At 33.7% G+C, this 25,336-nt stretch overlaps 1 protein-coding gene across 1 annotated transcript in view; it reads right to left on the bottom strand.

Annotated features, from left to right (window-relative positions):
• Positions 1-25,336, bottom strand: part of BLTP1 (bridge-like lipid transfer protein family member 1) — a 204,592-nt gene that overhangs the window by 71,820 nt on the left and 107,436 nt on the right. Inside the window, exons 39-50 of the mRNA XM_080795525.1 lie at positions 23,078-23,229; positions 22,471-22,621; positions 22,145-22,297; positions 20,024-20,264; positions 18,730-18,872; positions 16,015-16,234; positions 15,398-15,556; positions 13,691-13,866; positions 10,134-10,309; positions 5,738-6,444; positions 5,097-5,342; positions 4,545-4,638 (exon numbers count right to left, since the gene is read on the bottom strand). Coding sequence (XP_080651651.1) covers positions 4,545-4,638; positions 5,097-5,342; positions 5,738-6,444; positions 10,134-10,309; positions 13,691-13,866; positions 15,398-15,556; positions 16,015-16,234; positions 18,730-18,872; positions 20,024-20,264; positions 22,145-22,297; positions 22,471-22,621; positions 23,078-23,229 — 2,618 coding nt within the window. The remainder of the gene's footprint in view (positions 1-4,544; positions 4,639-5,096; positions 5,343-5,737; positions 6,445-10,133; positions 10,310-13,690; positions 13,867-15,397; positions 15,557-16,014; positions 16,235-18,729; positions 18,873-20,023; positions 20,265-22,144; positions 22,298-22,470; positions 22,622-23,077; positions 23,230-25,336) is intronic.

Raw genomic sequence — 25,336 nt, 5'->3', positions numbered from 1 at the left:
CACAGATGCTGAATATCTAACAAAATACTCACTATACTTGCTATACTTCTTAGAATCTAATCAAAGGAATTCATCAATCATCTAATATGTTGGAAGAAATTAACAAGAAGGAAGAAATTTAACTTGTCTTTTCCATTTTTTTAAATTTTCAACAAGTGTCAAAGTAATGTTAGAAGTCCATTTCATGATAAGTAACTACTACTTAGTTAAAAATTAGTAAGCTTTACTGACATAGACATAAAGCAGAGATACCATCTTTCTTGATTTCTTTTCTTGCTTAAAATGCCTACAACAGTTCATTGAGCATGGTGGCACTCACTGAATTTTGTGAAACAATAAGCAGAAAGAAGTAGAGCAGAGGAATGACTCCCTCCACTACAGCTGTGGAATTCCACAGATAATGTGTGATGCATGTAGAAGCCATGATGAAGCAGTTTTCACGTATAGGATGGAAAGGTTCATGTCAATGAACTGCGCCACAGAGGGCCCAGTTAGTAAAAGAATAGCTTCAAACATAAATATTATCTTTCAAATGGGCAAAGGATTCTTGACAATAAACAGATTTAGCCAAACAACATATAAAATGCAAATTTCATATTAACTACAGGTCAGTTCACATACATTTATTTCTACTTAGACTGTAGAGGATTTGCTGAGAATTTATTTACAGTCTCAAGGATCTAAGCAATCAATTTATCACATTTAACTTATATTAAAATAAACCCTGAGAAGCGTAATAATGGCTCTATCAGAGGTGTTGATTATTTACAGACAATGAAATCCAAGTATTACATAAAATTTAAAAAAATTACTGGAGAACTATATGGTTTTCATCTACAAAGGCAACTATTTTTCAGAGACTATCCACTGACTAGAAAAAAAAGTAATCTATGAAATTGGTCTAACCAGCATGAAAGTAGATTCGGGGATACTGACTAGTTATTGAATTTGGAATATTTTCTTAAATATTATAATAAATAAAGCTACTTTTGTCATAAATGAGATTTCATTTTAAATTCAATTTCAACATAAGCCAGAACACTCAGATGGTGCTAAAATGCAAATAACTTTTTACTTGTGAACAGTATCCATCTACTGAATGAAACTAAATATACAAAGAACTCTATCTTGTTGTCACGACAGTAAAATTCTATACCTATCTCACTGTTTTTTACCTTTATAATCTATAGAAGTCTGCTTAAATATTACTTTCAATTATATAACCACATATATAACACACTGGAATTTCAGGTATACAGCAAAAGTAAAAATGGAAAGCTAATGGGGCTGACTGTTCTCTTATTTTGGATCCTACTATGATATTTCCACTGAAAATTCTTATGTTAAGGACTTCAGGTGCTCTGTACTGTCCAGCACCAGAGGGTCCCATTCACACTGTAGTCTGTATAAACGATGCCTATCACTACAATGTGAGTGTTCTTCTAGCTGGACAACATGATAGACCTATCCTGAATCAAACCAGGCTAGAAACTACAGAGGATGTCTGATTAACATTAACTCCTGTCAAACTATGTGTGTTAAAGACGTAAGGAGACCCAGAATGAAGAATTAAAGTTTAAAAGCTGCTAGGTTACCTATTCATATTTTCATAATATGAAAATTATTCATAATTTCATTCTTGAGAGTTGTCACTTAATCTAGGTCCTACAGTATATATTGTATATAAGATTTTACACAAGAAAAAAGTGGTCAAAATCTCTCTGAAGAAAAGACTGTAACAACATGGAGCACCCTTGACATGCCTCATATACACAAAAAGTTTATGGCAAGTGACCAAACAATCTTGTTAAAGAATTCATTGACAGTGGTAGTTACCCTCACAAGGTTCTGATACATCTACTGTGATCAGCTACAATGACTATAGCGCCTAATGAGGCAAGTACTTTTTCCCCATCTTCTTTTACTTCCTGAGTCCAGGCTATAGGGTCTTAAACGCAGGCCTCACCCTTCGCTATTCTATAAACTGAGTGAGTAATCTGAGGATTTACTCTGGGGTTTCATTATCTCTACTCTATCTCTACCCCAATGCAAGACTCATGTAATGGATACTTAAATTATTAACATTCAGTATAGATCACTACCGCAAAATACCAGATATATTTGGGTCAAATCAAGCCACTCAAAATATAAAAGCGCATATAGTAAAAGGCATACATAAAATCTGTCAACAGAGTAGTAAACTCTCCTCATCTTATTTTTTCTTTTAATTCTCTTCATCTTAATAAAACTATGGTTGAGATGTGTCAATGCTTTCATATATTAAGGTGTTAATAATTATTTTTGTAATTAGTGAAAACTCATACACAAGTGAAACTTTTTGGTTTCTATTATCACATCAGATGTTAAGAGGGATTTATGATATAAATCTTAACAGTGAGGGATCTTAAAAAAAGTACAAGCAACACATAACTAGTGTTAAAATCTTTCAACAAAACAAAGTGTGAATTATCAAAAGGTAGCCCTTACCTCTGTGTGTTCCTTGAATGTCAGTAAACTTTAATCTATAAAAGGATCTACATTAAAGCTACAAAATAACAACTACATACATTCACAGCCATGCAGATAATCTAAATATTTCTTTAAAACTATTCAATACTATGTTAATCACAAAGCCCATGGGGAAAAAAAATAATATGACATACAGAAACTCTTGTTTGGCTGTGCTTGTAGGAGATGTAGGAAAATCCTCCAGTCTATAGATGAAGATTCAAGAGAAAGCAGGAAAACAAAAAGGAAGCAAATAAAGATTCATACATAAATTAGTTATAGTATGATCAATCATCTGGAATGCTTTTCTTATTTCCCACTTTTAAAATTTTCCCTCAAAGAAACTTCTCAATTTTTTTTTTTTAGATTCATTTCTTTTTAACTGAAATCGGAAATGAAAAACCAAAGACTAAATCCAGAACATCTTAACACTACTAGACTTTGGCACTGAATATTTTTTTTTTATTTTTCCAGGAAAAAAGTTAAGGGAGCTTTACTTGTTTTTTTTTTCCCCAAAAGTAAGAAATATAACTATATAATACTTTTTAAAAATCTGTTTTATAAATACTATGTTTTGCAAGTCTAGAGACTATTTGAAGCCCTTAAGAGATAACAGATTATTATAGAGATAAAAGGTTCAAGAGGAAAGAGGAAATATGACACCTGAGACAACTAGAGAAATTTGTTTTACTTGCTGCAAAAGTTAAAGTAGCCATGGTACTTTCAATTTAGAGCCAGCGAAGGAACCATGGAACTGAAGGTCTGCAGTGACATTTAGCAGAAGCACAGGTTCAGACGACAATTCTGACTGTAGGATTTTAAGTATTTTAGACACACATTTTTATCTTTCCAAATCTCAATTTATTGCTCTGTAAAGTAGGATAAAACCACCTCAGTTCACAGGATTCAGATTAGGATTAAATCTATGTGAGGCTCCTGGCTCACAATAGGATTGCAATTACTGCATCATAATCCCCCTACTTCCACACTGAATTATCAGAAAAGATCTTGTCTGTCTTAACTTCTATAATTTCCTCGTCTTTCCAGACTGCTTAGGAAATGCGATCTGGACCATGTAGGCAGCTATAATGAAATATACTCTTTGCATCTAGGTTTACAGTTCCAAACTAGCCCAGCAAGCCATAATGAACCATTTCAAGGAAATGTTCTCTAAGACAGTTATCACATCACCCATGTTAAAATAATGAATAGAACTGTTACTAGTCAATACATGATTAATACTTAATTTTTATGCAGGTGAACAAAATCTTCTATTTAGTCAGTATTCAGTATGACAGATTCACTATAAGATGACAGAACATTAACTAGTTATAACATTAAGAAACAGCATATTCTCAAAATCTGAGCTAAATTATCAAAGCTGCTCCAATGAAAGGAAGTTAAGAATTAAGATATATACTCCTAAGCATATGAACAAAAGTAAATGGTTAAATTCAATTCAGAATAGATCTAAGAGGAGGACTTAAAGAGAAAAGGTTAAGAGCAAAGAATCAAAAGAAAAGTGATAAGGTATGGTATACTCACTATTAAAGTTTACCTATATTATTTTAAGAGTCTCATAGGCCTTATTATTAAATTCTTTAAATGAAAAATGGCAAGATACAGTAAAGCCCAGCATGAATTTGAGTAATGATTACTTAACCTAAAATCAAGAGACAGTCTGTATTCTTTGACTAAAATTTTTAACTATTTGAATTATGTAAGCTTTTGCATGTTGTATGTTTAACTGAAGTTTGCATTATAATCATTTTCTGTTATACGATCTTACAGTGTTCCTGGAATCAGTTTTTTTGAGGGGTGTGGGAGTGGTAAACCAATTGTAGAAAGGGAAAAAATTATTTTTCTGAAAACATTTCATTTGGTGATATTCTTAATGACAGAACTATAGTATCTGGTAACATAATGTATACACATCTCAAAACTCAGTATGTATGGGATTCATCCAATGAATTTTAAGTTTTCTATAAAACTGTAATAAACAGTTTTAAGAAAGTAATAAAAATTGACACACTTACTGTATATTTGGTGTAATCCCTTCAAGCAGCACAATATTAACCCCACCAATATGAGCAGTGGCACACGTCTCAGTCATCTTTTGATGTAAAACATCTTAAAAGTAAGAAAAAAGAATTATGTGAAATCTGGAAATAAAATAATTGTACTTTGTATTAAAGTTGCATTTTATCCATAATACATTCATTGATAAAAGATAATTCAAAAGTTTTATTTATAATAAAACTTAAATTTCTGAACTACTTAAAATTTTTTTATTTCTTTGCATTATATATATATACATCTTATATGTCAAATAGGAATAATGACAAATATAGTATGCCATTCATGTATTAAACAGCTTAATAGCATTTTAAATTTCAGAAGTAATACTTGGTATAGAAAACATGGAAAAGTTTAAAAAATAGGAAAAGAAACTATATAAAGCAGCATTCCTGATCCATATAAACGGGAAAGTTCATTTTTTGAAGAAAAACTGCCAGGTAGGAATTTTAGAGATGTGGTATTGGCTTTTTTCAGAAAAGTAGAACTACAGTGTTAGAACGTCATCCTACCTTTCATTTTCTCCTTAAGTGTAAAGCTACCATGGATCCTCTTGAGTTCTGATTCCATTGTTAGCCCCCCAATGTCTGCCTCCAGGTGTGTGCGGTTCACCATGCCAATCCCAAACACTATTAGAGTAACATGCTGAGGTTCAGAAGTCACCAAGCTACGTTTCCTCTGTGTCTTAGTCAAACTATTACTGTCTTGTTCATTCTCAAACACAACTTTACATGTTGGCTCTGTAGGGCTCCGAACTCCTTTAAAAGGAAACAAAACATAAGGAATGTAAAATCGAAGAACACTCCAAACACCATCTTACCTTTCTTCATATTCCAAACCAGTCCTCTTACCCACCAAAATGATTTTTTAAATTTTTCAACATTTTCCCATGATCATACTGACAGTAAATTAATAGACATTTGAAAGCAGGTATGCCTGAATCTCTAAGACCAAACTGTGTATGGAAGGACAGGAAATGCGGTGGCACATTATCTGACTGCCATTACTACCTTCTCTCCATGGATGACTGGCAATTTTCTTGGCATTTCAATTATCTACTTATAACATTAAGAAAACATGATCAACAACCTGTCTATTTTAGTATTACTGCTGTTCTAAAAAGACATTTTTCAAATATAAAGATATCCATTACCTGCTGGTCCAAATGTTTCTGAAGACTTTTCCAATATTCCTGTTGGATCAGAGATAAGTGAATAGAAATTAAGTAATTTATACATATTCTGCCAGCACTCAGCTGAAGGCTCACTTTGTTCTGACACTGTAATTGAATCAGAGTCATCCATATGAATAGTCATATGGTCCACCACATCTTTTGAACCTTTCCTAGACACTTTTGAAGTTCTTCTTTCAGATCTTCCTAATGAATTTTTGTTTCGAGATTCCTTTTTGTTATTTTCATTGTTGGTCCGTTTGTTCTTTGCATTGTTTACTCTATTGCCACCATTTAGACTTCCTCTAGAACTGCGGCTGAAGTCAGACGAGCGAAAATCCCGATGTTTTCTGGTTTTGAAGGTAGGTGTTGGGGAAGCCGATCCAGCTGTATATCTGCTAAGTTTAATGTCAGTCTGAGTTGCTTTGATGTCATCTATCATTGTACTAAATTGATGAATAAGACGAACCAAAGCCATATCTACATGCTGGCTTATTGACTGACAAGAAATAGTAAAGTTACAGTGAAAGGTATTATAATACCGTTTGTTGAGATCATGAAAAGAAAGAGCACTGGTAGAGTTCTGAGGGGTGCACACCGACTTTTCCATTACAACAGCACTGATGCTAAAGGTTTCCAACATTAATGCTGGTTTGAACTCAAGAGGAGGAAGATTCACATGACCTTGCCTAAAAATGAGGAGAAAAGAAAAAATGTCAAGACTTTATTTCCTTTTTCCCAGAGATCCACAATCTTTATTAGTTTGTTAGCAAAGAAACCTCCAAGGTAAAACATGTTATAAAATATTTAAATAATTTTAAGCAAGAGATCAAGTAGAATTTGCTTTCTCATGAGGCCAACCTTTTATATGTTGGAAACTAGGCCTTAAAACTTCCCTCTTGATCTTATTCCATAACTGACTAGTTAAAATATGGTAGTATACTCCAATGGTAATGGAATTTAAAGTCAATTATCGGTCAACTAGGGTGCCTCCCTTAAATATCCTCTCCCCATTTGTTAAATATATTGTTTATAAATTTAATCTCACCACATTTATATAAATTAATTTGCTATTTAAAATGAAACCCCACTAGCTTACTTTGCCAAAATGAAAGTGGGGAGGAATACAACTGGAAAAAATGAAAAATGCACATTAAAAAACTATGAAAATTATTTGGGCAAATCCTCCTGCTTATCTGAAAATTTTCACATAGGAATATTATAGTCAATTTTGATATTTAAAAGCCAAACTATCACAGGTTTCTGTAAACCAGCTGCCAATAACAACAAATTACAGGCCACCAAAATTGAAAAAAAAATTATTTTTTCCTTCTTCTTCCATGTACAATATGAATGTATAGTCACATAGGTCAAATTTTTCTAATAGAAAAAAGAAACAGAAGCTGCTTTGATGTTCTCAATTTAACTTAAAGATTTTATAGAGAATAATAATTCTTTAATGAATATTGTTTTAAGAAAAACCCTAGTTTGGAGTATAATCCATGAAAATGTACAAGCTCATAGTAAGACTATAATCATTGTTAAGCCTATAGTCAAAGAAGGAAAGACTGGATTTTGATAAGTAGCATGGACAAGAGAGAGAAGGCTCAAAACAAATTAAAATAATCCACAATCGCAAAAACAAGAATTGAAAACATATAAGGGAAGTAAGAAAGTCTCAAAGAGAGGAGATTCAAGTAAAAGGAGGAAAAAACAGTGGTATATAATGAAGCAGTCACTTATGACAAAAGTTGCCAGACAGATAAAGAGCTGGCGTGGGCACCATAGATCCAAAGTTAAAATTAAATTTTAAAAATATTTATTAAGTCCCTATTATGTTCAAATGTCTTGTCTAGGGACAGCAAAGATATGAGGAAACTAATGTTTATAGGAACTTCTACATGCCAGAACCTATGCTAAATGATTTAATGTCCTGGCTTTACAGGATGGGATATATATGTTTACACAAGAAACTATAACCCAATAATAATGTATAGTAACTAGCAGAATGAATAACATTCCAAATGTTGGGGGAAAAAAACCTGAAATTAAAAACCAGGAAAAGTGCACTATGACAGAAATCTCCAAATAAATAGAGTTTAAGGTGGAACAACAGGAGATCTGAGAAATAAAAGCTAACCATGGACCAGTAATAAGAATGTAGAGTACTCAGAACTGATGTAGTAGTAGAAAATGAAAAGGATTATGTTAAGTTCAGCTAGATCAAATGTAGTAAGTTCAAAGTCACTCAAAGAACCTCTCTGTGAACATAAAGTATGGTCAGATGAAGTTCTAGTCTGTGGCAGGCAGTATTATTTAGCATTTAGTAAGCCAATAAGTAGGCTGTAACTATAATTATTCAAATACATATAATCTAATTATGTATAAATTAATTATATCTACTGACAACACATATACTGTGCATATGTATGTGTATATGTATATGAAAGTCAGCTATTGCAAATAGAAATACAAGTTTAGCACAGAGCTTTTAACCGTAATTAGGGAGTGTAATTTCGTATTAATGTTTTGGAGTCTGAATTTGATGATTCCCATGTGAATGGATTTCAGTTACCATGGTTTAGTTACATAAAACCAGTTTCCTAACGACATGGTTTAAATCTTAAACTAAAATGTACTGCGAATAACTGCATCAAGTACAAACTTGCTGATAGCTCTTCAGTCCACAAATCACTATGTAAATAATAGATGGACACCATGATCATTATGTATGTCAGTGATTGGTCAATGTAAATTTGTTATTCATTTCAAGCACAGTAAAGCTTGTAATTGTGTTGCCTCCTTATGATAAATCCATGTGACATTTTTTAAAAAATCAATAATCAAAAGGGAACTGGATAGCAAAGATAAAAATGCAGTAACAAAACAAAAAAAATGATAATGCTGGTGGTGAAATTAAAATAAAAGTAAATGGAGTTATAAGAAATAGCTAACTGCAGAAATGTTGATACTTCTACTGTTCTAGAAACTATAGATATACAGCTAGAGGAACTCAGTGAAGGCAAACTTACTGGCATAAAGAGGAAAGTGGCTGTAAAAAAAAAAAAAAAAAGGATGACAATATCCTAGAGAAGTGATGCTGGCAAAAAATTTCATAGTAAAAGGAACTCATAATGGTATTTCATGACATTAAAAGTACAAAGGAAAAAGTGTTGGAAACTCAGCGGTACTTAGAATGGAGTACAGCATTACGCCAAGGTACATAAAGGATGCTCTTTCTGCATTGCAAGTTATATAATAAGACGGCAAGGGCTATTCAAACTATCCTTTGATGAGAATTTTAGAATGAAGTAGGACACTTTAATTCTCAGTGTTTTTAATGTTTTAAATTATAATGTACTAAGTATTAGTTTTACTTTTTTTCATTTCCCTACACATTTATAATAAGCAGTAATAGAATGTTTAATGTTTTAACAAACATTTTTTCCAGGTCACAAAACAAAGGTAATTTTCCCCCACTACTCTTGATAATCATTAAGGTCACTTTGTGGTGCTTCGGATTGCCAGTCGTTGTTATGGTGTGACACTACTATGAAAAGCAGTGACTGTCTTATATTTAACAGAAAAGACAAGGCAATTTCCATGTTCCTGTATCATTAGAAAATCCTTGGATATCTAGACCTGAAATACAATTTGAGAAAGCTATATTTTTATTAATAATTGCCATAAAAATGTTTAAACTTACTTTGTCAAATTATTTAAAATTTTAAATAGAATAATTCAAATGGAAAACATATTTCACTTAGTTATATGTGTGATACATGTGCATTTTACTTTTAATTTACCACCCTGCAAAAACCTAAATTGGATGAAACCAAGAATGTCGCAAAAACCTCTTGTCATAATTGCCACCTATATCCATATTCTACTATTCCTAGCTACATCAGCAAGACCCATGCAAAGTAAAATTTAATGTTCACAAAAAGATTATTCAAATATTAATATGGGCATAATATCTCCTATTCAAACAGTAAGGAAACTAAAGAACTATCCCTGATAATAATGACAATAAAAGATGGTTCTTAACTTTCACCATGCTATATTTAGCATTCCTGTGTATTTGTTTCTCGTGGCCATACTCTCAATATGACTTCTACCCTGTTTCTAACAGAAAATACTGCAAGTTGACTCAGAATGGAAGTTAGGAATAATTTTAAGTAAGATATGTAAAATTACAATGCATAAGATCCTAAAAATTCAGCTATTGCAACAGTAAACAAATTCTGAGGATATATACAACAAATGTACTTTAGATATTAAAATTACTCTCATTAGCGTTAGAGGAAAATAAAGTTAAAAAGAGATGTTATAACCTGTATACAACATTTTACACAAAAAGAACAATAACACAAGACACCTTCTTGCTCTTTTGCCTTTTCTCTCTTTGGCTGTGTCCGAATCCACAATATCTGCTCTAAGGCAGTCCAAAGTCCCTGAAAATGAAAGGTGTTCTCCGAAGTACATTCGGTAGCAGAGTGGCATTGCATCCTGTGACTGAATCCCTGTATGACTGAGAAGAGGTTTGAAAACAACCTAAAAGACATAACACATTCATTAATTAGCTTAATTTATAACTCATCATTTACAATGGCTTTTTTCTTACCCTACCTCAATACATATATCATATATCAATATTGTACTGTGACAAAAAAAGTACTTGTGTAATAAATATAACTCTAATTGTACTTAAAAGTATTTTTCAACACCCATTATGTGCAACTCATCCTCAAATTAATCACAAGGACAAAGATTCCTCCCTCCTGCCTAAATGTCTGAAAGGACAAGGAAAATAAAATTGTGAACTAATTTAAATCATTCTACATCTTGCTTTTAAAAAAGGTATGAATAGGGGTGCCTGGGTGGCTCAGTGAGTTAAAGCCTCTGCCTTCGGCTCAGGTCGTGATCTCAGGGTCCTGGGATCCAGCCCCACATTGGGCTCTCTGCTCAACAGGGAGTCTGCTTCCTCTTCTCCCTCTTCCTGCTTCTCTGCCTACTTGTGATCTGTCTGTCAAATAAATAAATGAAATCTTTAAAAAAAAATTAAAAAGGTATGAATATACACTGTGTTTCCATAAAAATCTGGTATATTAGAATGGTTTATCACCTTCCTATGTTAATATTAAAAATATCTCATACGTAATATTATGAACATCTGACCTCTTTTTAAATAGTATCACTTGGTTGTAACAGTCATTTAACATTCATGTTCTGACAAAAAAAAACCCAAAACCTTCCTTTACATTTTAAGTACCATACACGCTTATGGAAATAGATCACTCTGGTTACACCTCTTATTAACGGATTTTGTAGTCATGAAGAGGTAACCCAAAGAGAAGCAACTATATGTGTTCAGCAGTTGATCACTATAATCACTCTGCTTATTCTTTGCTGCATAGCTCCTTTTCTTCCTTCTACATCCAAAATATAGGTGCTATCCAGTACTGCCCTTGGCCCTCTTATAATCCTTTCACTGTACATCTACCTTAGTGATCTTTTTCTGAGAGTTAAATAATACTATTAAAATGGATAGGTGCCATTTATGTATTAAGACCTAAGTCTACATGTTCAATTATCTCTAGGTCATCTCATTTGTTTGTGCTTGGGAAGACAGGCTACACTTATGAAGGTCAAATGGCCTATAACAGAGAACTCCAACAATTATACACTAGAGTGGAACCGTAGGGAGAAATTCCCTCTCCCTTATGTACTTGCTTGGGATATTCTTTCTTGGGATTTACTCCTTTCATTCTAATGGGAAAAACTTTTCCCTCTTCAAGGTCCAAACCATCCTCCATCTTTTCTAATGTTTGTCATTTATTTATCCCCCATCTTGTTAATCCTCCATACCTATCAGAAACTTTGATTTTTTACTTACTTTCTTCTTTCTCTTTTCAATCCCAATTTATCATCCTGAATGACTTTTTTTGTTTTTTAAGATTTTATTTATTTGAGAGAGAGAGAGAGAGCATGAAAGGGGCGAGGGGCAGAGGGAGAAGCTGGCTCCCTGATGAGCAGAGGGCCCGATGTGGGACTTGATCCCGGGACTCCAGGATCATGACCTGAGCCGAAGGCAGTTGCTTAACCACTGAGCTACCCAGATGCCCCATGAATGACTTCTTTGACCATGGAGATAACTCAACCAACACTTCAGTTCCAAAGTTATGTGACTTATTTTCCCCCCACAATCTTGGCTTAAATGCCATTTTAGCAACTTCCTATCACCTATTTCTCTTGCTACATCTGCTTTGAATCAATCTTCTTATACTCCTATAGCTGAGCTGCTAGGAACAATGAAAGGAAATTATATAATTGCATTCACTGGTACCCTAACACTAACCTAAACTCTTTTTTTTTTTTTAAGATTTTATTTATTTATTTGACAGAGAGAGATCACAAGTAGGCAGAGAGGCAAGCAGAGAGAGAGAGAGAGAGAGGAGGAAGCAGACTCCCTGCTAAGCAGAGAGCCCAATGCGGGACTTGATCCCAGGACCCTGAGATCATGACCTGAGCCGAAGGCAGAGGCTTAAACCACTGAGCCACCAAGGCGCCCCACTAACCCAAACTCTTAACAAGGCTCTCAGCATATCTGGCAATCCTTTTAGGGAGTCTATGGTAAGCTCTCTTTCATATTCACGCCAACCTATACACATATCTAAATCACCTTACAGAGCATTTTACTGAATTATTTAATATTCCTGTTTCTAGTAGATTTTAGAATCTTATATATAAAACAATATAATTATCTCTAAAAATATGTGTTGAATGCTAATAACTATAATTAATGTAATCTATAGGCCAAAACAACAATAAAAGGGTTATTTATTTTCCCACTCTCTTTTAATAAAAAAATGAAGTCCCTAAAAGCTACTCCAATGTACTGGAGAAGTAAATCTCAAGAAAATTTAAAAGTGCCTGACACATTTCTTAACATAAATTACCTTCTACTATAAGAGAAAATTGAAGCTATCAATCTGCAAACTTATCTCTATAACTGTGAACTGTCCTTATTGCCTTCTTAGTTTCTCAGAGGAAAAAAGTAATTTTTTCTGTCTAAAACATCTTTCTCTGTGAGTGACTCTAAATTCCAATACTCTTCATCCCTCTCTAAATCCTGCTCTATCAGTTTACCCTTCTTTTTTTCTTTTTTTCTGATTGGGGCCTTCCTAATTTCTCCTAAGCATGCAACTATGGTGGAATCTCTCTCATCCTGAAAAAATAACATCTCTTAATACCCATGGTCCCACTCACTCACTTGCCTTGTGATCACTCAGACTAAAATATACAATTCAAAGGATTTTGCTCTCCACTCTTATATTTAATCAATTGAATAAGACCTCCATATTTTGCCATTTTTACCTTATCAAAGCCACAACCATCTAAGTTAAAAGCTTCATTTATCACTTATGTGAACTATTTCAATAACTTATCTTTTCACCTATAGTGTCTCTACTTCAATCCATTTAACACATTGCTACCCATATAATATTTTTACATGTATAGTTCAAGTCACTTGTTTTCCTCTGCTGTAAAATCTTCAGGGCTTCCTAACCGCTCCCTCAGTGAAGTCTTAACGTAACATTTAACACAGCCTTCTAAAGGACAGGATTAAATTAAGCTTTCTAGTTATGTTATTTAGCCAATCTGTATCTCCACATAACAAAAATCTTACTATATGAGACAACTAATTATATACCACTCTTCTGTTTAATGCAAATTTATCTATAGATGCTAAATTTGCATTTGTAATTAACCCATTTAAAAGGCTCCTCCATTTTTGCATGAAGACTTTAGACAGACAAGCACAGAAAAAAGATTTTCACTAGAATTCCAAGGTGGATATGACTGGATGGTTCCAGTTGCTAAAAATTACCTAATGAGGAGTTAATATAACTGCAGACAAACAGACTGGCTCACCTGTGCATCAGCAAGCTGCACAGCAGGAAACCCCTGGTTGGCTTCTTCTACACCTGCCACATCATCCTGACTAGTGCTATGCTGAGAATGTGTTCCATCCAAAGTATTCTGGTCACTAGATAAGACGGTGTTGAAATCTGAGGCTGAGGGTATTGTAGGAAGATTGGGTGCAACACCTAACAGAGTAAATGTTCAAGAGTAAAATCTGAATTATGAGGAAATAAAAACAACATAAAAGGGCACAGAAAAGTAAACTTATGAAGCCTGTATTACAGCAGTATTACCAGACCATTTAAACTGAATGAAGGTAAGAAACAGCACTTTTTGGTCATTTTACAGACATGATTTAATAATAAAAATGAATTTAAACTAAAATTTCAGAAAATATCAGTCATCCTCATACATGAAGTCTGTATTAAAGCCAGTCAGTTCAAAATACAGAATTTTTTGGCCAGAAGATCTTTCAAAAGCATTTGCTATCTCATCAGTTTTGCACTGAGGAGCAGAGTTACAGACAGCAGCAGGGCAAAATTCACAGATGTCACAGAGTCCTACATATAAATTTCTTCCCAATTATCTTCCCTGAGGCAGAACAAAAATAAAATGGCACTATTTCTTTCCTCTGTATTCCCTTTATCCTCTAACTCCCCCAGGCGAAGGATCTGTGGTAAAGATGAAATGTTTTTTTCTGGTTTTCTCAAAATTTAAACTGTAGTAGTGAGACTAGGGCTAGAACAGTGCTGGGAGCTGGCAGAAACACTGTCCTTCTACCTTCTTAACTAAGAGCCAATGATAAGAATTAGAATGCAGTCATAATTAGGATCAGTTCCAGATTCAAGAATGATCCACATACCAGCAAAACAAAGGACTGAGTGAGTAGTCACTTATAAACACATTTCATAATATCACATTTTCTATATGAATAGAATTTGCTAGTGATGCAAATAACTATCACATGGGCTAATTTCAGCTGCCTTCAGTACCTAGGATCAAAGTCTACTACACATATTCTTTAAAAAAATTTTCTTTAAAGAATATATGTATCTAAAAAAAAAAAAAAGAATATATGTTATCTAATAAATTTGGAAAAATACCCCCAAAAAGAAAAAACAGAAAATGAAGGGTGGCACCACTTATGTTTCTGCAGATAGCCACTAACATTTCTTGGTGAATTCCCTGCCAATGTTCTTGCTGTTTATATGCATTATTTTAAATTAATAAACTGTCCTCATTGCCTCCTCAAAGGCAAAATCTTATTTTATTCCTCTTAGTACACCTTTAGGCTTAATTATTTAAGTAACTATAAGAGTAAAAGAATGCTAGTTATTATATCTCAGTGGAATCTGAATAAACTAAAATATTTTCTGTATTATAGGTACATTATGCCATATTCTTCACATTTTTTCATTAATCTCCTTTTGGTATTTTGAAAATTAAGTCAGCCATATTAACTGGACATTTTAAACTCTTTAAATTACATATGATCTCACATTTGACATATCTGTCTTTCCATAAGAACACCAAGTGACTGCTTATAATTCTCTCAATTCAGTATTATCAAAGGCATTTCCTAAATGGGCAAATTTCAACTAAACCGTATTTATTAAACATTTGAGATGTTTAGACCATTCTGTGAAAAATAGAATTTTGTTAAAATTAATGTATGTCCCTTAGACAGTTAAGCAAAATAACATGATAACTCAATACCTGATGGAAGACTATTGTGTGCGGATTTTGTAACAGGAGATTCTTGTACCACACTTCCACGATTACCCACCGCATTTGACATCCAATTATAGAAACTCACAGATGATGGCTCAGATAGCAAGGGATGTTCAGATAACATATCAGTGGCCATTGTATTTCCTGAAAATAAAATTTTATTGAGCATAGTATTACTTATGTAATAAGCAGAAAATGTGATTTATGTAATTATTTTTTAGAAGTCAGACTACATTGTTGTTTGCAGATGTTTTCAAACTCAGTGCACGATGTTCGTATTTGGATATTGAGGCACCAATAAATAACTTATTTTTAATATAACAAGAAGAAATTCACTGTTGGATGGTTTAAACATCATACCATACCATGACTAGGTTGATAGTAATATCCAATGCTACAATTTAGAAATGCAAACTAAGAGTATGAAGACACCAACAAGTTACAAAGAGAGCAGTTTCCCAAAATACTTTTTCAAAGATGAGGTATAAAATACAGATTAGGTATGCAACCAAAGTATAAAGCAAAATAAACTTAAGTTCTGTTTTTTGTTTTTTAATTCTCACATAGAAGTAAACTTGTAATTGTCAAAACCAAAGATGTACCTGTTCTCGTTAAGGAGCTGCTTTTTACAGCTGCACTACTTCTTTGAGGAGTGCCTTCTAGGAGATTGTGCAAGCTTGGGAAGCTTCCAGTCAGGTAGCTGAGTAGGCTCTCCTTCCTTGGACTCTCCTTCACTGGCATCCCAGCACGGCCAACATGCACAGGAGAATCTGTGGCAGTGTCCCCACTGGTATAGCTCAAAGAATGGTATGGGTGAATACCCTACGACAGGAACAACATAGGGCTGGCTCTTTCTTATGCTTATAAAAATGACTGCTAATAACTACCACAACTAGTACTGTTATTACTGCTAGTTACTATTCACATTAATACCAAAATAGATTGTGCCTACTAGGATTGTGGTGAATCTCAAATATACATAAAAGTGTTTTAAAACTTTACAGTACAATACAAAGGATAGCCTTTATTATCATTCACTTATTTTAACAATGAATTATTAATTCCCTTTGAAATCTGAAGAGTGTGTCTGGTGGCAAGATATCAATCCCAAAATTCTTAATACTATACTACCCTTGTTGGTACCCTGATAATGAAAATCTGTAAGAGATTCTTTGTAGAGTTCTTTTTCTTTCTTTTTTTTTTTAATATTTCATTTATTTATTTGACAGACAGAGATCACAAGTAGGCGGAGAAGCAGGCAGAGAGAAAGAGGAAGAAGCAGGCTCCTTGCTGAGCAGAGAGCCCAATGCAGAGGGCTCGATCCCAGGACCCTGGGATCACGACCTGAGCCGAAGGCAGAGGCTTTAACCCACTGAGCCACCCAGGCGCCCCTCTCTGTAGAGTTCTAATAAGCCAAAAACCATTTCCAGCAATTGTCTGAGGAAAATTAAAAAATTGCAGAATTGCCCATCTCTGTCTGTTCTGACACATCTAAGGTTAAAATTTCAGATCAGTTTAATATCATACAAGAAAAGACTATACAGACAGAAAGATCCTGAAAAGAAGAGATCTGAAACAAAGAGTTGTAATTCAATTTTTTGGAGGACTTCTATAATTCATAAACAAAGGAATGTCTGTAGGGCTAGGAAAAGCCATCAAACGGGAAAAAAAATCTGAGACTGATTAAGAAATGGAGAATTTAAAAGTATCCTGGCTTCGAACTACACTATAGAAATAGAATAAGCCTAATAATTCAAACTTTTAAAAAATGTATATTAAACTATCACTGAATGTTTTAATTAAAAGAACAATACCTTAAACAGAATAAAAACTTTAAAAGCACAAAGACAATCTAATAAATTGTATCCCCTGAGCTCCAGTCTACTAGATTCCTTCCCCTAGAAGTACTCTTGTTTCTTCTCTATTATCTTTAAATAATTTATAACTATATAAGCACATGTACATATCTGTCCTTGTTTAAGACACAGATACATATTGTCCTATATTTTGTTTTTACTTTAATCTAGGCATTTCAGTGACCATTCCATATCCACTTAGAGATCAACTTCATCTTTCTGAGGTCTTCATGGTATGCATCTCTGTGTCAGGGGACACTAGCTTACTGGCCCTCAAATAGTCATTTATATTGGTTCCATTATTTTCTAATTATAAACAGTGTTGTAAAGAACATTATTGCACATGTGTCTTTGGGCATTTATGAGCATTCATTTCTTTAGAATGAATTCCTGGGCATAAACATACTGGGTGAAAGAATATTACATTTTAAATTTTGATACAGATTGCCAAATTGGTCTTCGAAGAGTTTGTGACAACTTACACTCCCACCAGTACTGTAGAAGAGTGTCTGCTTTCCCTTATCTTCACCAACATACACCATTCAAATGTGTTAGTGTTTTCAATCTGATCAGTGGAAATAGAAATCTCACATTTTAACTTACATTTCTTTAATTTTAAGAGGATACATGCTCATATTTGTGTATTTCTCTGTAAACTCCCCATTAACTAATTTTCTATTTGTGTTAGTGATTAGAAAAAAGATCTTTATCTATGAGGAAATTAGCCCTTTGTCATATGTCTTTCTATTTTGTTTATAATACATTATTTTTTCTGTGTAGAAATTTTATATTTTAATACAGTAAAACTGTTAGTCATTTACCTTATGGATTCTGAGCATTAATGTAAGTCTATACAGAAACTTTCAAAGAAAGTTAAAATACTGTCTGTCATTTTCATTGCTCAGAAAAGGAAACTAACAAAACATAAATAACCCATGACAACAACAAATAACTTACATGCTTATTACGTGCCAGGTATTGTTTAAGCATTTTTCATGTATTAACAGTTATTTCTTGGCATCCATATTCCAGAAAAAGTTACTATCGTAATCTCCATCTTACAGATAGGGAAACTGACACACAGTATAGTTAAAAATTTGTTCAGTCACAGAATAACTAAGTGTCAGAGGCAGAATTGAAACCAAGGCTGTCTGGCTCCCAAGGTGGTAGTTAACCACCTTGCTATATACATGTCTTACCAAGCACTGGATAAGTTTCTTAAAACAGTGTAATTAAAGTCATAAAATAATTCAATTCAAACTGTTATGTTGCTAATCATGTTCAAATATAAAAATATTTATTATTACTCAATTATTAAATTATTAATTCTTGAATATAAAATATTCAATATAAAATACTATTTGAATATTTAAATTTAAATACCTAATATTTGAATTTGAGATATCAGAAATTTAGGTCTTCCCTGGAAGTCTACTCTAACCAGAAACAACAATAATGTACCTTTATTTTTAATGCAGAGTCACTATGGGTATGAGTCTTAGAAAGTTTCCTCATTATCTCAGCTCCAGTTACAGGTCCAGAGCCACCAGGTGGAGGACGGTTGGCTGTTCCTTCTAATAGCATTGTGTGTTCACTGACTGTGGCTGAAACAGTAAAAAAGAGTAAGTGAGCTATAGATTATCATTTTCTTGAAATATTAACACCAGTGTTCCTGGTGGTACAATTACACTCAACTTTATATATTCCTTGAGTAAACAAATTAATTAAATTTCCTTGAAATTAATTGTGGAATCTGCTATATTATTTTTTGTCTTTCTTTTACTCTCCCAACCCCAATCTTCTCACTCAGTCTCAAGAAAGAAACAAATAGCTTGTATTCAGTCCCTCCACATCTCAGCCAAAGAGTTTAGAGAGAAAAAACCAACTAAGCTAAAAGTATAGAAATTTCAGATTAACCCAGGAATGTGCAGATAGTTAATTAGAAGGGAGCCAACATGAGGTTTGGTATTACGACACTGAGATCAGGACCTGGGCCAAAATCAAGAGTCGGATGCTTAACCAAATGAGCTACCCAGGCACCCTTCCTCATAGCATATTCACTTTAAGTATAAAGTTTTTTTTTAAAAAAGACAATAAAAAAAGCTGGATAAAGTATTACATATCAGTGTTCTGAGACCTCTAGTTTTAAGACTACTGTCCTTTTTCATGGTACTTTCAACTTTTCCAAAATATCATAATTCAATATTATTGAATATTACATTCTGTGATAACAAAAATTTACCTCTGAAAAAGCATTAAATTGTGCACATATATTTCTGAAATGCACATCTACCATCTGTGTTCTGGCATAGTCATGATGTTGACAGAATTATAGGCTGAATGCATGACTCTAAACACTACATAAATGCAGAATCAACCAGGCACCAGGTAAAATTCAAAGACTTCTTTAAGTGGTGTAGGAAAGATGATGAACAAATATAAATATGAATTTTATCTTTTTTCAAATGTGAATTTTAAAAGAAAGTTAACATGCTTCACTCAAATATTCTAGCTATGCAAAGATGTCTGTTATTGTATGGGATAGATTAAAGAAATCTATCGTATTTCATGAAATTAAATATAAAAACCAAAAGTCAGTACAGAGATTCCAACATTATTATCATTCCTTTGGACTAATACAAATCATACTTGTATACTTAAGCCATAACATTTTCAAATTTGGGACACAAACAATCAAAATTATCACATACATGTTACCAAGGTATAATATCTGACTAAAATATTTACAAATTACCTGCATCAAATTCAAATTCTGCTCCATCAGCACTGGTGTCACTTTGAAGACCACCTCCATTGTCTAGGCCAAGTCCATCTTCATGTTCGTGGTCCACAGCTGATTGAGGTTTCAGTGGCTGAGCTGGTCTGTGTAAGCTAACTCCTTTAAAGGCTGGTGTCACCACAATAAACTTCATCCACTGTCTTGCCAGTGCAACTAAACCTTTCTTTAAAGTTACCAAAGCAGGAAGTCCATCGCTCTGTAACAACAATGATGAAATAATGTTACCACTTAAGTGCTTTGCATACATTTATTCATTTAAATCTCATAACCCCCATTTAGAGATGAAGAAACTAGAATTTATGTGTTATAATTTGTCTACAAAAGAGAATATTTCAAGCTGACAATAGAACTCAATTTCTAAACACAACAGTGTATCTTTCTGTCATAAACAATGCAGTACCAGGTGAATAAGAGGCTAAACATGGGGTGCAAAATTGGAATTCTCCTTAAGAAGTACTCAATCCACTTTACCTTTATTGTTCTATTGAGGAAATCAAATGTATTTTGAGCTATCCAGGATATTCATTAAACAAAGAGGAAATGAAATTACTACCTTCAAAGATTAGGTAACCACCACTATTTTAACATTAGAAAAAATAAATTACTATGGTTAAATGCTGGACACAGATGGATTTGTAACTGTTTTGAAAGTTAAATATATTATTAGTAACAATTACATAATTTAGAATATACTTAATCCCACATGGTAATGATTATAAGATATAAGAAAGAAAATTTGGTTATTTTTCCAACTGGCACTTTAGCCTAAGAGTAAAATATCCAAATGCCTCCAACCCCTTTCTTATAATTCCCTGTGTTAAGAGAAATGGCTCTAATTGAAGAGAGCCATTTATTAAATAACAGAAATCACCTCATTTACTTTCTGAGGAACATCAGATCTCTTTGCCTGTCCTTTCATTCTTAGACTCAAGTAAGGAAAGCCATATTGTGTATTTTCCTCTTACATGAAAAGCTTAATCTCGGCAGAGCATCCATCCATGGGAAATGCCTGCCATTCTGTCTGTTTCAAGGTCTCTCTGCCTATGACTAGACAGGCACATTAGTCTTGCACTGTGGACCTCCAGTCTTCATTTCACAGGGTAGGAGTAAAAAGCACTATAGTAGTCTCAGGTCTAAGTACCTTTTTCAAATCTACCATTTACTAGAGATTCTCTCATTGGAGGTTATCAGAAGTTTGACAGGCTATTACATATCGATCCTAATTTTGCTAAACCTTTTGTGCATTTTCTACTGACCAAAAGGTTGGCGAGATGAGAGATCTCAAGTTCTAAACCCCTAATGATGAGGTGTTACCTTCTATAGTGCTTTTCTAGAGGCAGACATATATTGTATTCATTTTGTGTTATTAAATACTCTCCCCATAACCATTAACTAGCCCTTCTTTTATTAAACATTTCTGTGAAATTTCATGCCGGTGATTCTTGCTTGAAATTCTTTATACCTCTGGCTTCTAAGACATTTTTTCCTGATTCTCCTACCTCTTCCTTTCCCTCCTCAGCATTCTTTGTAGCTCTCTCCACCTTCCTTTCACGCCTCCCCCCCCCCTTTAATTTTGGTGTACTTCAGATATCCATTCTTGACCAGCTTCTCCCTCAACATATTATCATTTCTAGAAAGCTCATCCATAACCACAGCTTCCAACACCTTCATGTTGGCACTTCCCAGATTATTCATCTCAGCCCATTGCTGTCTGTAAGCCCGTATTTTTAACCATATTTCTCCTTTGGACTTCCCAGCTGCATCTCAAACGGTGGGCCAATGAATGGCTCCTCAAAAGGACAGAGGCTTCTTCTTCTTCTTTTTTTTTTTAAAGATTTATTTATTTATGTTAGAGAGAGAGACAGACTGGGAGCCTGAACAGGGAGAGGAACAGAGAGGGGGGAATGAAAAAATCCCAAGTAGACTCCGCATGGAGCCCAACACAGGGCTTGATCTCACAACCCTGAGATCTTGACCTGAGCCAAAACTAAGAGTAGGATGCTAACTGACTGGGCCACTCAGGCACCCCAAGAATAGAGGCTTTTTTAAAGCTAACATATGGTTTCAGTAACTCACCATTGTAGCATCATCAATGATGGAGTAATTTGCCTGGTGCAGGTAGTGATGTAGTATATTGCACAGTAAACATGAAGGATTTTCTTGGAGAAAACGGGCAACTTTTGTAAGTCTGTTGTATTTACTTCTTAAGGGAAAATGTACACTTTTATTCTGAAACAAAGCAAAAACAATAGATACAGAGTGATATATTAAAGTCACTGCAAATAGAAGATATCCAGTAATCAAGAACTTGCAGGTCTGTTGTTTTCCAACAATGATGAATAATTAGAGATCATGTTCTTTAATAAACTGTATCGGATACCTTGTATTGTTGATAGACATACCTCTAATGCTTCTGTCATTATGCATCCCATAACAGCACAAATTCTCAAGGTGCCCTCAGTTTCTAATTTGTTTAAGGATGATTTGAGTTGATCAATGGGAACAAGCCATGCACCAACAGCTGGAGTTGCAGTGCTTAAAAGATTCAGCTGCCTTTGAAAATTTTTTAAAAAAAATTATAAAAACAACTGTCAAGACTGGTATTTCAAACAATCTTCCATACTTACTATACTTAGTGGCCATTTTACTTAGGCAAAATAACTTTTCATTTTGGCTATCAGATAAATTATAAACATGTAAGTAGAAAATGTGAAGAAAAGATAATAGAAAAGAAGGAAACATATTAAAACCTATTAGATGTGACAGTAAGAAGTTCATGGTGGTGTGACATATAATAGTAAAACTAAAGCCCTATGAAAGAAAGAAATCTTATCAAACAAGATAAGAATAATGTCTACGGAAAGCATAAGGTAAGAAAGATGGTAAGAAGGCGGCAACCCTAATGTTAGATAGATCAGAAAAATAACTTAAAAATAACTGAAAAAAATTGTAGATTATTTAAAATGAAAAAAAATCAAGGAATAGTACTACATGTTTAAAACTTTTTACCTAGAAAATGCATGTGTAGGAGATCTCACATTGGTGGGAGCTGCAAAACTAAACCAAATTTCCTTGATGGTCAACTTCATGCTACATGAATCTGGAGGTGGAGGCATCAGAGGTAGATCTTTTTTCAAATCATCAGATTCAACTCCTTCATCCTACATAAAATCAAAAACCAAAAACTTCTAATGTATAGCTGCTTAAAACCACTAGTGACAAGGTAAATGTTTAAAGCACAAAATCTTCCTATCGAATCATGTACTAAAGGTGACACCTTTATATAAAACAGGTCACATAAACCTTGCTCAGCCTAACCCTGATTCTGAGAAATACCTATAGATCCTTGAAGCTCTATGGAGCAAAGACTGAAAAACCACTGCACTGTAGTAAGCCATAAGTCAGATCCTAGAACCGAATGCTTCTCTTGATCACTTCATTCAATTACATTTGTTTAGGGATATTTAAGTATTATTTTTTCCAGATGAAAAAAGTGAGAGAAAGAGGTTTTGTGACTTGTCAAAATTCATACAACTATTAAGGAGAATGAATGATAGAATCAATGTCTTCTACTTCCTACTATAATCTGTTTCCATTCCATTTTAACAACATATTTCAAATTTCCAAAAACAAATGCCACAAAAATACTAGTATAGTCCATGTTCAAATAAATAATACTCTATAATAAAATAGTCTTATTTATCTTCTATGCAGCAATCTGAATCAATGTTAAGAAGTAGTAATTTTTTAAAATGTATAATCACCACTCTTTAGAATGCAGGGAGGTAAGCATAATATTAAAGAAATAAACAAAAAAGTCTACCGCCTGTTATGTCTCTTCATAGCTCTCTAATTCACTTTTAGTTATTACTGGTCAAGATAAAAGACTGGCATTTCCTCATGGGATGATTAAAGAATGAAGAATATCCACAAAATAGCTCTGAATCCTAAAACAATGTGAACTATAGGCAATAGTTCACAAAACAATGTGAACTGTAGGCAACAGTTATTTTAAAGTTAGCAGATGCTAAATATAAGTCCACATTCCTTATCTGCAGCTCTAAATCTCATAACATTATGAGAAATCTAAATATTTTTGTGTAAATGTGGCATCAAAACCTGATCTGAATTTGATAAGAGGCTATTTATCCCACTTGGAATTTTTATGAATGTTGTGCTGCAAAAGTATTTAAATATTTCAAGATGGAGTGCTGTCTCAGATTCCACTAGTAGTTTACGTAACATATAAAACACATACTATATTACCTTTCTGTTAAAGGAAAAAAAAAAATCTGAATTCTCAAATACATCTGTCCTGTGGGTTTCAGATAAGGTTGTGAGCTAGGCACTGAAGTTTATAAAAGATAAGACAGTCTTCAGGAACTGAAAATTTTAAAAAGGGAAGGCAGCTTATAGAAAATAAGTAACTAATTATAATAGTATGTGAAGCAAAGCAGTAATAAAGTTGGATTTAGGTTGACTGAATTTTTGGTACCTATGGCATGTGTAAATGAAGATAGCTAACCGATGGGAAAGAGTTAGCGTCAGCAAATTATGGAGCAGGACTACAAAATGAAGTAAATCAGGAAGTGGACATACAGAATTAAAAAAAAAAAAAAAAAAGGTAGCCAAGAACAACATGGGGAGAATACCCACACTGAAGGACAAAGAACTGAATGAGGACATGGACGAAGAAAAGTCAGAGAACCCAAAGAAAGCAATGTTACAAAATTTAGGGATATTCAGCAAAGAGAGGAGGATCACAGAAATCAAGGAAGACACCTGAGTTTCTGTCAACTATTTCAGTGGGATAGGAGAAGGAAACAACAGCTGGGTTCTTCCTAACTCTTTTGTCCAGTGAGTAGCTATTGTATTTTTTAATTTCCTTAATTAAAGTGCTAATCCCTAGCCACCACTCAAATACATCCAAAGACCTCACAAGAAAACTGTGATTAGACTCCTAAACCATGGGGTGCCTGGGTGGCTCAGTGGGTTAAAGCCTCTGCCTTCAGCTCAGGTCATGATCCCAGGGTCCTGGGATCGAGCCCTGCGTTGGGCTCTCTGCTCGGCAGGGAGCCTTCCTCCTCCTCTTTCTCTCCTTGCCTCTCTGCCTACTTGTGATCTCTGTCTGTTCAAATAAATTAAAAAAAAAAAAATCTTTAAAAAAAAGACTCCTAAACTATGCATCAAATCAAAATAAATATTTCAAAAAATAAACTACCAGAAACCTGGGTTTCAGAGGTGATTATACCAATGAATGGTGGATAT

Source organism: Martes martes, assembly GCF_963455335.1.
Source record: "Martes martes genome assembly, chromosome: 2".
Classification (NCBI taxonomy): domain Eukaryota; kingdom Metazoa; phylum Chordata; class Mammalia; order Carnivora; family Mustelidae; genus Martes; species Martes martes.
Note: the sequence above shows the minus strand (reverse complement) of the source record. Positions and strands in the feature narration are given on the sequence as shown.